This window comes from Lethenteron reissneri, chromosome 36 (genome assembly GCF_015708825.2).
Source record: "Lethenteron reissneri isolate LAM-NWPU_2019-01 chromosome 36, ASM1570882v1, whole genome shotgun sequence".
Classification (NCBI taxonomy): Eukaryota; Metazoa; Chordata; class Hyperoartia; order Petromyzontiformes; family Petromyzontidae; genus Lethenteron; species Lethenteron reissneri.
In genome coordinates, this window is record NC_083814.1 from 13,130,192 (window position 1) to 13,146,078 (window position 15,887).

Here is a 15,887-nt window from a genome sequence, read left to right on the forward strand (position 1 = left end):
TAGTGGTGAGCACGACTCTAGTGGTGAGCACGACTCTAGTGGTGAGCACGGCTCTAGAGGTGAGCACGGCTCTAGAGGTGAGCACGGCTCTAGAGGTGAGCACGACTCTAGTGGTGAGACTCTAGAGGTGAGCACGACTCTAGAGGTGAGACTCTAGAGGTGAGCACGGCTCTAGAGGTGAGCACGACTCTAGTGGTGAGACTCTAGAGGTGAGCACGACTCTTGTGGTGAGCACGACTCTAGTGGTGAGCACGACTCTAGAGGTGAGCACGACTCTAGTGGTGAGACTCTATAGGTGAGCACGACTCTAGAGGTGAGCACGACTCTAGTGGTGAGACTCTAGAGGTGAGCACGACTCTAGTGGTGAGCACGACTCTAGAGGTGAGCACGACTCTAGTGGTGAGACTCTAGAGGTGAGCACGACTCTAGAGGTGAGACTCTAGTGGTGAGCACGACTCTAGTGGTGAGCACGACTCTAGTGGTGAGACTCTAGAGGTGAGCACGACTCTAGTGGTGAGCACGACTCTAGTGGTGAGCACGACTCTAGTGGTGAGCACGACTCTCGTGGTGAGCACGACTCTAGTGGTGAGCACGACTCTAGAGGTGAGCACGGCTCTCCCAGCGAGCCGTGCGTCACCCCGTGTCGTAGAATGGCTCCGAAAGATGTTGGTACAGAACAACTTCTGAGGTCACTTGAATAAATTTCTTTATCCAGCCAAGGGGCACGCTTACTCTTGCCTCCAAACAATGTTCATCACGTGCCACTCAAACCAAATGATTTGATTCTCGGAGCTGGAACCTTCCGCGATTAATTGAAAAACGTATTCGTCAAAATGTAATTTTGTGCAGTCGTTGTTGAGCACCGGGCTGACACCGTCACACTTTCTCACTGCGCTTGAGAACCTGGCTGGTTAATCACTGGGGGATGCAACCTGGATTCGAACCCAGTTTCACAGCAGTGCTGGCCCAGTATCTGGCTACCCATGTAGCAAACACAGAACAGATAAGCAGACAAATCGCATCCTTCTCACACCTGGCCCACCACATGGAAAAGTAAAATAATTATTTTACACATTCCCAACAGTCACAGGAGTTTCTGGGGGTGATTTTTTTATGGTACAGCAGCTTTGGTTTAACACGAGCAAACACTTGGCCGGTTCCAACGGTGTCTCATCAGCAGTTAGCTTCGCTGAAAGCAATGCTGGTGATAGTGCACTCGATGGGATTTGTAAAAAAAAATCTAATTGTGTACGTGGAGGGAGAGATTTGGGAAGGTGGTGTTAGAGCATCGCCTGTGTGGAACAGAGCCGTGGCATTGCTCACAGGAGGAGCTCGCTTGTGCGGCAGTCGCACAGGGCAAATGTGAGAGTCGTTCTCCGAATCGGGCGTCATGGGTGGCACCGCTGCACTCCACGTGGGCACGAGCTGCACCCCACGTGGGCACGCGCTGCACCCCACGTGGGCACGAGCTGCACCCCACGTGGGCACGAGCTGCTCCCCACGTGGGCACGAGCTGCACCCCACGTGGGCACGAGCTGCACCCCACGTGGGCACGAGCTGCACCCCACGTGGGCACGAGCTGCACCCCACGAGGTCACGCGCTGCACCCCACGCGGACACGAGCTGCACCCCACGAGGTCACGGCAGGGGTCGTGCCGCTGCACGCCCGCGATGCCACCGCGTGCTGGGGAGAGAAGCCTCGGGTGGGAATCGTCGACCAGGATAGTTGTAATTTTGTTTGAGCACAAGCTCCTGGACATTTGTGATAAAGAGCGTTATCGTTCGTCGGATCCCTGCAGTCTACAAACATATTTATTATTCTGCTCAGCAAAGGCCCAAAAGCCCATAACGTCAAACGGCCAGCAACAAATAGCACTGTAATCAAATGTCACGTTGATTAAATATCACTGCCGTCAACGTCGTCACGGATGAGAGTGTAGGAAGACGTTACTCGAGTTGAGCGAGCCTGTTGTCGGAAGGTGTTGTGGGCGGAATAGAGACGATTGTTGATGTTGGGAGGAGGGAGGGAATTCGAGAGTGGAGTAAGTGCGAGGGAAGAAGCAGAGAGAGAGAAGAGTTGCGACCTGCAGTGCGGTGGGTGAACACAGAGTGTGGGATGAGACGAATCGGGCAGTGTCTGCTAGACCGAGTCTTCAACTGCGACCTTCAACTCCGAGGCCGTGTGCCGGGGGCTTCCTGCCAGAATTCCCCTGCCGGGTCATCACGGGGGGAGCACAGCGGGGGGTGGGGGGGGGCACAGCGGGGGGTGGGGGGGGGCACAGCGGGGGGTGGGGGTCGGTTGCGGCTATTGACGGCGCTGATGGTGGGAAAGTGTGAGAGGAAGTCGAGATAACCCTCCCTCGGCCACTTGCCGAGTGCGACCCCACGGGCCGCGCTCGCGCAAACAAACAAACAAACACGGCTTATCTGTGCGTGCGAGACTGGGGGGTGGTGGTGGGGGTGGTGCTGGGACCGAGCACGGGAGCTTGTAACAACATCGCGCCGGGCGAAGGGTTAACTGTGGGAGCCCCGGAGAGGAGAGGGCGAGCACGAGACGCCCGGCGCAGCTTGCAATGCCATTACGAGGGCTGCCGCCGATGCTGCTGCTGGGTGCGGGGGAGGCTTTGAAGTCGTGGGCAGCGCCGGGCGATGAGCCCCGGGTCCCCCCAGGGACCCCGCAGCAGCAGCAGCGGCAGCAGCAGCAGCCGGCAACGCCATAAGAAGCGCTCCGAGGAGGACACGAGCGGCGGCGGGGGCATCGGCGGCGTTTGAAATTCGGTCCGACGATCCGTGAGACGGAACACAAACACCAAGCTCGGTCTGGCCGGGATGCCCACCCCCCCTCCACTACCCGGCTGGCTGCGTGCAGTTTGACAAATTCCCGACACGTGTTTTGTCTGTTTTATGCGCAGCCGTTCCCACGTAACTACGCAGCACGAATCGCGCGCCGCTGATGAGACACCGAAGGTCGAAACCAACCGCTCCAGATTTTTTTGCGTTGAGCCCCAATGCTGCTGAAGCAGCGCGCTGATGGGATGTGTGAACAAACCCGTCATATTTGTTACGCGGAGAGAGAGAGACCTGTAGAGGCGGTGATTACGTCTGCTCCTTGAGCTCGTGACTCCGCAGCGCACTCGTCGCGAGGTAGTAACGAGGTAGTAACGAGGTAGTAATGAGATAGTAACGAGGTAGTAACGAGGTAGTTACTCCCTGCTGAAGGCCTCTCGTCGTGGCTAGCAGACCTCGGCATGCAGCTGGCGGACGCAGCGCTGCTGCCACGGCAGGGCACAGAGGGCCCGAGCGAGCCCCCCCGCCCCGCTCCCTGCGCTCACCTGTGCTCACCTGTGCTCACCTGCGCGCGTGTCGAGCGAGCGAGTGTGAGTAGAGGCGGGTTTGTGTGCGGGGCTGGGTTCGGGGGGGGGGGGGCTTATTCATAACCCCTCATCAGGGCCCCCCTCCACTCCTCCTCCCACCGCCGCGGCCCCCACGGCTAGGGAGTGGGGGCGCTGCTGCTGCTGCTGCTGGCCTGGGTGAGCGTTGCGCGGCCTCCCTGCTGGTGAGCGGGCAGAGAAATCAAGAGTTCTCCACACATCGCTTCTACATCCATAACATTCCCCATTTTATGCCTTTCAGCGTCTCGGCCGGACGCCGTGGCCGCTCGCTCCGGGTGTATTTATTATTAATTATTGTGCACGCGCGCGCGCCGCCGTGTCCCCTCCTCCTCCTCCACCCTCCTTCTCCCTGCGCGCAACGTAAACACGCGGCCAACGAGTGGCACTAATCGCAAATTTGTCCAGAGTTTTGTTATGGCTTTAATAACCGGATCGTGGGGGTCCCTTCTCTCCCCCCCACCACCATTACCACACCCCCGCACCTCAGCCACCGTCACCCACCCACCCACCACCACCACCACCTCACCACCACCACCCACCTCCTCCTCCTCTTCCCCACCCCCGTTTCGCTCCCGGCGCACGGCACGACAGCGGTGCATGGGGTAGGGGCGAAGTTGGAATCCGGGTGGTGTGTGTAGCAGTGTGCGTGTGTGTGTGTAGCAGTGTGTGTCAAGTAGCGTGTGTGTAATGCAGTGTGTGTACCGTAGTGTGTGTGTAGCAGTGTGTGTACCAAAGTGTGTGTGTGTAGCGCAAGGTGCTCGCTAACAACACTTGCCCCAGCGGTCTGTTTAGGCTATACAGGGGATCTTTGAGTAATTAAGTGTGTGTGCGTAACGCACTGTGTGTGTGTAATGGAACGTAGTTTGCGTGTAACGCGGTGTGTTTAACGTCTGTGTACGCGTGCGTGCGTACTCGTTTGTGCCCCGCCTGTGCGTGCGTGTGCGTTTGTGCCCCGCCTGTGCGTGCGTGTGCGTGGGTTCTCGCCGACGCGACCCAGCGGGACTCCAAACATTCGGCTCCAGGGCCGATCCGAGTGTCACGGCAACAAAACGACGCTCGTGACGCATTTGCTTTTCCCCCTCCGCCTTCCCAATTCCACCCATTCTCTGCCCCCCACTGTCATCCGCCTCCTCCTCCTGTCTCCCCACGCCTCATTCCCTCCCAGCTTCCACTCGCTGCACCAGAGTTGAGCGAGGAATCCATTTCGTTTTTTAATCATTAAAAAAATACACAAGCAGCGCGGCGCTTGTGTGCGGTGGTGGATCGGCAGGGCTTTCATCGCGCGTGCCGCAGTCCCCCTGTACCGTCGTGCAAGCGGCGTCGTTGCGCGTTGCGACGGACGTGCAACGGACCATGTGGTGTTTTTTTTTCTCGACGTGCATCTAAAAGTGAACGTTTAGCCCGCCTCTCGTCGTCGCTTCCATTTGATGGGACAATCCAATCCTCGCCTGGGCTGTGGGCGGCAGGGGAGCTGGCACAGTGGTAACAACACGGATTCCCGACTCGGGCGCATTTCTCCCTGGAGTTGTCTTCATTCTCCCCCACATTTTTGCATTGGTTTCCTCCGCGTCCTCCGGTTTCCTCCGGCGAGAAGCCAAACTGTCACTCCTCGTGAACTGGTAGACGACGATCCAACTACAGCGGGAGCCTGCTGCAACAGGTCTCGGGACTCGGTGTGGCATTCTGGGTAGAGAAGTAATGACGAGCGGCGGCGTCTTGCACGCGGAGAGACGTCCCATCGGATTTGGCAGATGATCGAATTCCCCCGGCAGCTCGGGGCGGGAGACGAGAGACGTGGACCGATGCGTCGCACAGCCACTTCTCACGTGACTCTTCCTTTCGGGCCGATTTCGATTTGCTTAATCGCTGTACTTAATTTTGTTTGACTTTTTATTTGTTTTGCTTTAATAATTCTTAAAATTGAGACTCGACCCGGGTTTCTTCAGTCAAACAAATACATTTGATGTCGTTGTTTGAGTTGCAACTGGCGGTGGCAAAGTTTGAAAAAAAGATCTTGTAAAAAAAATACCTCTGTGCTGGCGAGCGAGCGAGCGAGTGAGCGATTGAGCGAGTGAGCGATTGAGCGAGTGAACGAGTGAGCGAGGGAGCGATTGAGTGAACGAGCGAGGGAGCGAGGGAGCGATCGAGCGAGTGAGCGAGGGAGCGATTGAGTGAACGAGCGGGCGAGCGAGTGGGCGGGCGGGCGAGCGAGTCACGTCGCTCACAACGTGCGAAGGCGCCGGACAAAGCGGCCGCTCTGCGGGCCCGGCGCGGCCTCTGTGGCCGTGGCGCTGCGAGTGAAAGCGCCGCACAATGATGAGATCAAATGCGAGTTATTGAATTAAAGCGCGCGGGCTTTGAAGCTACGCGCCGCTGAGCGCGAGCCTCCTCCTCCTCCTGTGCCTCTCGTTGAGCCCCACTTCTCAATGGCACCAGTTGTGATAGCTCTCTCTGTCTCTGTGTCTCTCTCTGTCTCTCTCTCTGTCTCTCTGTGTGTGTCTCTCTCTCTATGTCTCTCTAACCTCTTCCCTTTCTGTGGCCTTACCCAGGCCCAGGTCGTGGATTTATGGCCGATGCAGAGCCCCCAAAAGTTGGGTCGCGGGGCCACAAGCCCCCCTCCTCCTCTCTCTCTCCGCCCTCGCCGCCTCCCCTCCCGCCTTGGGTCTCTGGGTCTCTGGCGGTTTTTAATATTCACCCAGTCACCTTCCACGCAAGCGCATTGTCCTGCCAGTCGCTGTGTCAAACTTTATTGATATCACGTTTGTGCTGGGCAAGGTTGTCAGATCAGTATTCAGAGTGGCGTGGGCTCCTGGGGAGATGAGGATGGGAGGTGGGGGGTGGTGGGGGAGGGGGTTCTTGGGAGACAGAGAAAAGATCTGTTCTCTCTCTCTTCATTCTACAAAAGCGAAACTTTTTTTCAAGGAGCCAGGCTTCAAAACCGCGAGCGTCTTCTGGGCTGCCGAGCTTTTTCATGAGAGAATAAACCCCGCGAAGAGTTTTAAGATAAATCGCTATTTTTCCATTTTTGCCGAACGCGCCATACGCGGCTTAGACGAGTGCGTCCTCCCGTGGCCACCTCGCCCCCCCCACCTCCCGCAGCGGGCACCGCCAGCTCGCCCATTTGCTGCCCACGCCGCTGAACTCGGCGAGCAGAAACAGCGCTCGAAGTCGGGGGAGCGGGGGGGGGGGGAGACGGGAGGAGACGGGGGCGGAGGAGACGGGGGCGGGGGGGAAACTCCGCACGTTCGGCGCGGCGGGTCGCTCGTAACAGTCGACCCTCGTTCTTAATTGGGGTGAACAGTTTTGTTTTCGTTCAATTTTCTTGGACAAACGTGCAAGGTGTAGCGAACGTGGAAGGAGAAGAAAGCGTGGGGGGGGGGGGGTGGTTGGGGCAGGGGGGGGGTCAGAGCCACGCGTCTCACTTTTTAGCCGACGCGGTGCTGCGCGGTGTCGGCGCGCGGCCCCGGCTGTGGGTCCCCGCGGGTCCCCGCGCCCAGCGGAGCCCCTCGCGCGGCGAGGAGCCCGCGGTGAGCGCAGTCGGCACCCTGCCGCCTCCCCGCGCAGCCCTCCGCCCTGCCCCCCCCCTAGCCCACGGAGCCCGCAGCCCCACCCCGCGAGACTCCCCGCTGGGCATGTGTCAGAAAGCAATGAATACGGAGTGGAGTGCTTGATAGACTTCGCAGATGGTGCCTGAAGTCCATGATGTGCTCCATTACTGGCCCGCCCTCCAAGCGCGCGCACAAAAGACGCTCCCTGACAGACAGACGGAGGGAGAGGGGCGCGGGACGGGCGCAGGGCGCCTGGGAGAGAGAGAGAGGGAGGGAGGGCGCGGGCAGGGTGGGGGAGGGGGCGGCGGGGGGGGCGTGAAAAGCGGGCGCTGGGGGAGAGGTGGCGGCGGGAGTGCTGAGGAGGGTGAAGTGATGCGAGGTGGTGGTGGTGGAGGAGGAGGGAGTGGTGGTGGTTTGTGAGAGAGCGGAGTGGAGTGGCGACGGGAGGGAGGAGGGTGCGGGGATGTTGGTGCGTGCGGTGGATGTAAGTGATGAATCCTCCATCTGCCGCCAGTAAGCCACAGCCAGGCGCTCCCACAAAACAAAAGGTGCAGCACGGCTGCTCAGCTCGCTGCCACCCCCCACCCCATACCCCCCCCCCCCACCACACCACCACCACATCACCACCACACCCACGACTCTCACCCCCACGGCCGCCTCCGCTTGCTCTGCGCGCGCTTCTGTTTGGCGGAGCCAGAACTAATTTCTGTGCTCAGGAAGGGCGGCCTCTGAATTATCTGTCCATTATATCGCGAGATAACTCGCCGTGCCACCGCGCACAATGCCTCCATATGGCAGCGGCGGCCGCTGAAATAGTGCCTTTAAAATAAATAAAGAAACGAGCACAACGAGAGGCCACGTGTGGAAACAGACAATTAGGGGAGCGGCCGTGTCGTGCGAACGCGGTCGGCACAGCGCGGCCCGGCACCACGTTTTTTGGAAACGCAATATTTTAAATGTTTTAGATAATCCTCGTTCAGTTCCAGTTTCGATCGCTCCCATGCTGCTCCGAGCGTGCCGATCGTTCCGATTTTTGCCCTGCGGTTTTTACTTAATTGCCAGCTTTTATTTTCCTTCTAAAACTCGGGGCTCGCCCCACAACGCGCCAACGGTTCCTCTCGGTTTCCCCGAGGGCCCGCCCTGGCCCCATGCAACGTTAGTGAATCTCGCTTTCTGTGTGCGTGGCGGAGCGGTGGGCTGTTCGCGCTGCTGCGCCCTCGTGCACGCACAATCCCTCCGCCGACGCGATGGCCCCCTCCTCGCGGCAACCCTTGCCGGCAGGGTCGAGTCGAATTCCGTCAACCCCGCCCTGGCCCTTGCTGTCCCCTCACTAATCAACCAACAGCGTCGGTGTCCAGAATATTCGCACACACAAAAAAACCACGCAATTGTTTTTACACTTAAGCCAAACTGCCTTCTGGAAGTGCCTAGATTCAACACAAGCAAACTCTGGACCCGGTTTCGACTTGCAGTGTCTCATCAGCGGCGTCGGTCCCGCTTGAACCCAGTGCTCAACAATCCCCTCTGTAAGTTGCTTAAATCGGTACAAATTAAATCCTTATTGTGCAATTTGCACCAAACGGCAGTGCCGTCGCGCCCTCCAAATTCACTCGGCAGCCTCGGTTCCATTGTGCGCTTCTTAAACAGCTTTTGAGTCACCACTTATTTGGACACCAGTGACTGATGCCCGTTCGCTCCTTTCCTTGACCTTCCTCTTTGAGCTGCCGTAAAGTTCAAAGGCTGTTCCTACTGGCAACGGTTGGCCCGGTGACGGATGGAGGTAGCATTAGTCACCTGTCAGAAGGCTTTTTCACAGCTTAAACACTTTGCTTTCGGCCCAAAAACAAAGAGACTCTCTCTCCCTTTGTGCGCTCGCGTTTGTGCCTCGGCCGCTCTTCTTTTATCGTCTCCTCTAATCTTTTTATCTCTCCTCCTTCTTCTGCGAGCCTCCTCGCAGTCCCCTCTGAAGGTGTGTCCTCCGTGCCACCTCTCCGCCTCGCCCCCTCTCTGTGCTGCGTTTTTGGCACCGGCGAGCGACGCGGCGTGCGGACGGCGATGGCCCCGGCGCCGCCGTCGCTGCGCAACGCTTGGCGGTCGTCGTCCGCCCTCGCCGCAGCATCTCGCCCCGGCAGCTAAACCCGCGATGATGGAGCGAGCGATGGAGCGAGCGCCCTTTGTGCGTCGCTCCGGGACGGGGCTCCATGCCTCGTTACCTGAACCATCGGTGGAAATTCCACATTGCTATGACAAGAGGCACATCTGTTATTTTCTAACAACTGAAGTTTGCTTGCCACAAAGTGATACATATTTTATTGACCTTGGAGGAATAATGATGATTGGTTGCGTTGACCCACAACCTATTTGGTCACGGGTTCGCACTCCGTTTTTTTTCCCCTGAATGAGGCGAGGTGCCTCTCCCTCTTCAGCTCATCACTACCTCTTTATTCCAATGCCTTCGCCGCCCATCCCTTTCCTCCTCTTCCTGATCCTCCTACCCACCCACTCCCCGCCGCCCCCGCCGGCCCCCACCCCCTCTCTGCTCCTTGCCTTTCTACTCACGGCTCCACCGTGAGTCCTGGAGAGGTGAGATTTGGGCTGCCACGCTTGGGACTGTCACGCCGCGTTACCGCGCGGCCCACCGCAGCCGCCTCTCTCCGAGTAACGAGCAGCAGCGTTTGGCAGCAGCAGTAAAAAATAAATAAAAATCTCGTTGGCTGGGGGGGAGGGCAGACACAGACTGGAATGAGAGATGTGGGGGGGGGGGGGGTGGTAGGTGATAGGTGGGAGGCCGGGGGGTGGCGGGCGAGCAGGAGAGAGTTGTGCAGAAACCGAAAAGGAAAAGAAATAACCCCCCCACCCACCCGTCCTGCCCCCCCCCCTCTAAAAGAAGGAAATAAAAAAGCAGTATGAAACAAATCACGTTGCATTAATGCATCACCACGCGGCGTTATCGACAGAAATCCCGCTAGGCCGCGGGTTTGCCTATCTCCGCGTAATAACGTCCCCCGCGGGACCCGGCAAGCAGCTCGAGTGGCCTTAATGCTGCACACGGCGTAATCCCATAATTCCTTGTTTAATTAAAGCTCCTGGCCAGTGGTTGCGAGTGGCCTATCTTGGCCTGGCTCCTTGATGCTGACTTTGAGAAAAATGTAATCCCGGCGCTTTTTTTGTTGCACTAATCAGCGCTGCGCCTCGCACTCCAAGGCCTCTCCAGCACTCGCGGGCCCGCGCGCCCGCCAGTGAGCGTGCGGGCGCCAGCGAGTGGGCGGCCAAACGCGCAACAGCAGCACGCCCACCCCCCCTCCCCGTTCATCCTCTTCTCATCTCCCCAAAGTCCTCAACCACCTCTCCCCAAACACAACCACAGCGCCACTTTGCCATGGCCAACCACCTCTCCCCAAACACAACCACAGCGCCACTTTGCCATGGCCACCACCTCTCCCCAAACACAACTACAGTGCCACTCTGCCATGGCCAACTGCTTCTAAGCAACCAAATGGTGCCACCCGCCCCATCGCCGCCCGCCCCTCCGCTTGCGCCCCAGAGTCTAATTTTGCGAGTTCAAATCCCGAGTGGTGAGACAGGGCCCGGCTTTGTCTCGTGCGCTCACGCCTGTTGGGGAGCGCGATGGAAGAGGCCTAGGGAGCCACTCGTGTACCAATCTCGGATTTGTTGCGGTCCCGGCGGCGGCTTAGCACTTTTACACGCGGGCCGATTCCGGCGCGGCCGTAACAGCGACAGTAATTCCGGCATGGGAATCGCCCGGATTTACCGCGCCTGCTTGAAAGCGCCGGCTTCGCAGTGACAACAAAACTTAGACCCGAGCGATTGGGGCCAACGGAGGCGTTGATTTGAAACTGCAACGAAAGTGGCCACGCTTTTAATCTCCTGTCTCCTTTTTCCACCTCGTCCACATTGTAGATATTGTCCACCTCGTCCACATCGTCCACCTCGTCCACATCATCCACTTCGTCCCCATTGTACACATCACCCACATCATCCACCTCGTCCACATCGTCGACGTGCAGCATCTGCACAAAGCGGCGGCTTCATGAGTTCCAGCACCGCCGCAGCCGCCGACTAATTTTACCAGAATGGCCGTGTTGGGTTTCATGGGCTGATTTAGTAACGGAGCGAACGCTGCTCTTGAATTAATGCGAAGCGTGGCAAATTATTTTGTGAATATTTAAAACGTGTCTGTGGACGGCTCCCATTCTTCGCACACAAAGACGCTTCTTCGCCGATTTTGAAATTGTGCTGCGTGTGCGTTTATTGCGCGCCTCCAAGATAAGGGCTCTTTATGAATGTTTTTTACAGCGTATATATATATGTTTTTTCGTTTGGATAACGAACGAAAAAACATCGAAGGCAAATTATTTGTGGAGACCTGCGCTAGTTACACACCGAGTCCCTCTGAATGAATTTCTATTGTGCGTTGTTTCAAACTTGACTTGTTTCTATTTTTATAAATAACCGACTGTCGTAAATGTTAGATTTTTTTGGGCTCAAACTGAGCTCCGTGTGGTTAGGTTGGCTTTGAGACGATCATCTCAATGCGGATTTGTCTCATCACATCGCTTCAAATGCTGTTCATCGCGACTTGTGAATCACGTGATAGTGACGATGACTTACGATGATGATGATAACGATGACAGTTGGCATCGTATTTTATTAATTGACCAAAGTGTTTTTCACAATATTTCCACTTTTTATCCTAAAATATATGTGGGCTGTTTGAAATAACGTATACACTTAGCTATATTGGATTCCCACTTGACTTAATTTTTTGTCATTTGGATCGTTATCAGAACGAATACAAATGCACGTTACATTCCACACGCAACGTCTTCTGCTCGTGAACAGCGAAGACATTATGATCTCATTCGTATTTTATTGAAATGCACCACATGTGACGTCTTCTGTCCCATCGCAGTCGGTGACGTGATCGTTTTGTATATATTAACTTTGTTGAGGATATCCAGTTCAAGTGATCGGACGCTATTGCCACCAAAGTCCCATACGCCAGGATGTATGACCCGGAATCAAGCACGTGTGAGAGATCTTTGTCCCTAAGTTGTTAAATTCCAAGGTGGTGACTCGCGTTGCCATTGGTAGGTCAGTGACCCCCTCTAGGAATTGGCATTTGTGTTCGGGTGGCAGCAGGATATTGATTTGTACCCAGGCCTAGTACCGGCATCGCTGCGTTGAACTTTACGACAGGACACTGCGCAGCTTTGATAATTGGCCGAGTGCTGATGTCCCCGTCGATCTTAAGGTGGGAGCGGTGGCAGCCGCAGCGTTCACGCTGGCCGTGCTGCCCGAGTGGTGGTTGACGATGGGTGCCCGTGCGTGCCCGTGCGTGCCCGTGCCGTGTGTTCAGCAGGCAGCACGGTGGAGGACAGCTCGGACGTGGACTCCGAGCCGGACCTGCCGCTGAAGCGCAAGCAGCGCCGCTCACGCACCACCTTCACGGCAGAGCAGTTGGAGGAGCTGGAGAAGGCGTTTGAGCGCACGCACTACCCGGACATTTACACGCGCGAGGAGCTCGCCCAGCGCACCAAGCTCACGGAGGCGCGCGTGCAGGTGAGCCGAGGCCCCGCCGGTGCCTTGCCCGACCCGCCAGAGCCTGTCAGGCCATGTCTGGCCCTGCTAGGTCCACACAGGCTGTGTCTAGCCCGGCAAGGCAGCAGCAGGTCCACACAGGCTGTGTCTAGCCCGGCTAGGCAGCAGCAGCAGGTCCACACAGGCTGTGTCTAGCCCGGCGAGGCAGCAGCAGGTCTACACAGGCTGTGTCTAGCCTGGCTAGGCAGCAGCAGCAGGTCCACACAGGCTGTGTCTAGCCCGGCTAGGCAGCAGCAGGCCCTGTCAGGCTGTGTCTAGCCTGGCTAGGCAGCAGCAGGCCCTGTCAGGCTGTGTATAGCCCGGCTAGGTAGCAGCAGGTCCACACAGGCTGTGTCTAGCCTGGCTAGGCAGCAGCAGCAGGTCCACACAGGCTGTGTCTAGCCTGGCTAGGCAGCAGCAGGCCCTGTCAGGCTGTGTCTAGCCTGGCTAGGCAGCAGCAGGCCCTGTCAGGCTGTGTATAGCCCGGCTAGGTAGCAGCAGGTCCACACAGGCTGTGTCTAGCCTGGCTAGGCAGCAGCAGCAGGTCCACACAGGCTGTGTCTAGCCTGGCTAGGCAGCAGCAGGCCCTGTCAGGCTGTGTCTAGCCCGGCTAGGCCTCATACAGTCTCATCTGGTCTAGCCTGAGGTGAAACCCAGGATTGATTTCATGAAATTTATTTAACCAGGTGATAGTCTATTCAGCCAATTTGCTCTTTAAGGAATAGAAATGGATAAAGTTTTGGTGAGCTAAAAAAATGTTTTTTGGGGGATTCTATTCATTATAGTAAAGGCAGCTCATTATAATGTCCGGTTAACTGCTCCTAATGACCTTTTTGGAAATAACTGGGTCACTGCGGAAATTGCAAACAAGGCTGGTAGAAGTGAGAGAGCATAGGATAGCCGGAGATGCAGCATCTTAAATGTTTCAGCGGTGATGTCAGGTGACTCAACACATGGTGCCCCCCCACCCCCCACCCCCCCACTCCGCGCCTCTCCGTCTCGTGGTCGCTGCACTCAAACCGTTTGCGTCTCCTTCTCACGCCACGTCGAGTTTCCTCGAGTGCTTTTTTAATATAAAACCTGAGGTTTGTGTGAGGGGGTGTAGGAGAGCGAGAGAGTGACATTGGGAGAGAATGACAGAGATGGAGAGAGGAGAGAGCTGTAGAGAAGCAAGGAGGAACAGATGCAGGGAGAGAGGAGATGGATGCAAGGAGAGAGGAGGGAGGGAAGGAGATGCAGGAAGGGAGGAGGAGATGGAGGGAGGGAAGGAGATGCAGGAAGAGTGCTCGGCCCGGCCATGCAGCTAGCGGCTGGGAGGAGTGGAGCGGTTTTTGCGGAGCGCCACGATGATGGCTGCCACCTGTTGGCCCCCGCGCGTGATCGGGATCGTTTGTGGCAGAAGCGTTTTGCTCCACCTGAGCCCCGCTCGCCACGGCCGTGACGTTCCAAGTCCCCGTGGGCCCCCGGGGCCGAGACCCCCGAAACAAAGCCCCCTTTCTGTGGCGAGGCGGAGAGGGAGCCCCGGCGAGTGCCCGCGTGCGCTAATTGACTGACAATGGTCGGAGGGGAGTGCGCCGTCGCCGCGCCCGCTGCATTATTCATTTTGTTTTTCTCCGCGCACGGAAGGCTCCCTGCGAGCGTGAAGAGATTTGTCCACAGCCTAAACAAACACGGGAGGTTGGGGAGGGGGGGTAGAGAGCAAAAGCCCCGAGCGTTTACTAAACACGGTGACTAAATGATTCCGCGGGCTCTGGCGATCACGAAGTGCAATCCTCGCCGTGTCCCCGTGATCCCCGCGGAGCGCCGGCTTAGCCGGCTCGCTCGCTACGCCGGGGCCCGGCGATCGCTGCTCAACCCCACCGACTCCTCGCGCGTGCTCGCCGCTCGTCCGCTCGTCCGCTCATCCGCTCGTCCTCTGCCATTTGTTTTGCTGACCCTGACGTTCCTCCGTGGAAGTTTCTCGCGCCAACTCGGAGAGAAGTTGGCGCGGCGGGGTTGGTGGGAGCAGGGAGGAGGAGGTGGTGGAGCCACGGTTTGGTTTGTTCAGTCTCTGGCCTTTATCCGACCTCTTGTCGAGAGCCCGTCAAGGGGATACAGCTATTGTAGTACATCTGCAGCGCTGGAGATCTGGGCTTGCTGCGCGCAGGATGGATTCAAAACCCGGGCAACGAGTTAATAAATAAATAATAAATAAATAAAAACCGCTGCGTGTAATATGCAGCATGCGTTTACATGTACACAGAAGAATAGAGAAACTGCAAAGCACTTTAAAAACATAAATACATTTAACAATAAAAAAAATACGCAGGCCTCACATCAGCCCACGCTGGTCAGTGCGGGTTGGTGAAGGGGTGGCCTCGGCGTGGTTCTAACATCCCAGACCACCGCCGTGAGCCGTGGCCTGGGACCAAACTCGGCTGACAGAGCATCGCCGTGACGCGAGCCCATCGCCGGCGCTCTGCTAGCGCGTGGCGGCCTGCGGGCACGCGTCGTCGCGCCAGCGATGTGTCCAGTTGCACGTTGATTTTTGCGTAACCAGGTGAGAGAACTCAGGAGGCCAGGATGGGGGGAGTCTCTTTACCAAAATAACAAAAGCAGTGACGTGAAAGCACAAGTACGACAGTGAAGCAAATAGAAAGCAAAGCAAGAACAACAGCGTTACAGAGGACGTGGGAATACGGTGCGCACATAAACATCAACATTGAACTTCGCATGAATCCCGTGACAAAGGTTGGCTCGGACAAATGGCTTTCAAAATCCATTCGTAGCCAAATTAAGTGACAAAACATCAAATACATTTGGAGCGATCATTGCACCGGCGTGTGAACCATTGAGCGGCCGTGTGTCAGATATCACGACGGTACCGATGCCGGGACTGGGGATCATGTCTCGCCCTTCCGGCACACGCCGATGCCGGAGCTTCTGGGCGCGGGGGCGGCCTCCACCCGGAACTCCGTCTTTTGTTAGCCCCCCTCCACTTCAAAGAATGGCGATTCCATCTGCGGGGCGGCGTTACGCTGCGCCCGGCGGTTGATGCAGCCTCAGATTTATTACCGAAGCAATATCCCTGGCGGCGGGGTGCCGCCGTGGTTACGGGGAACATTCACGGCCGCGTGTCGGAGCGAGCTCACCGGCGCAACCGCCCGCAGCCCCGTGGCGGCCGTGGCCGGGCAGAGCCCACGGTCGCAGAGCCGGGGCGGCGGCGTCGGCGGAGGGGCGGTGAGGATGGAGGAGAGGGAGAGATCGTAAATGTTCGCTCGGATGCGATTACATCACGACGGTGCGCGGCGTCCCCAGAGCTCCGATTGCCAGACACCCGACCGGGGCGTCCCTGCTCTGGCAGGTG

At 57.5% G+C, this 15,887-nt stretch overlaps 1 protein-coding gene across 3 annotated transcripts in view; it reads left to right on the forward strand.

Moving 5' to 3' along the window:
* PAX3 (paired box 3) overlaps nucleotides 1-15,887 on the forward strand; it is a 106,684-nt gene that overhangs the window by 52,446 nt on the left and 38,351 nt on the right. For all 3 annotated transcript variants that reach the window (XM_061566216.1, XM_061566215.1, XM_061566214.1), the window contains exon 5: nucleotides 12,321-12,523. In XM_061566216.1, coding sequence (XP_061422200.1) covers nucleotides 12,321-12,523 — 203 coding nt within the window. The remainder of the gene's footprint in view (nucleotides 1-12,320; nucleotides 12,524-15,887) is intronic.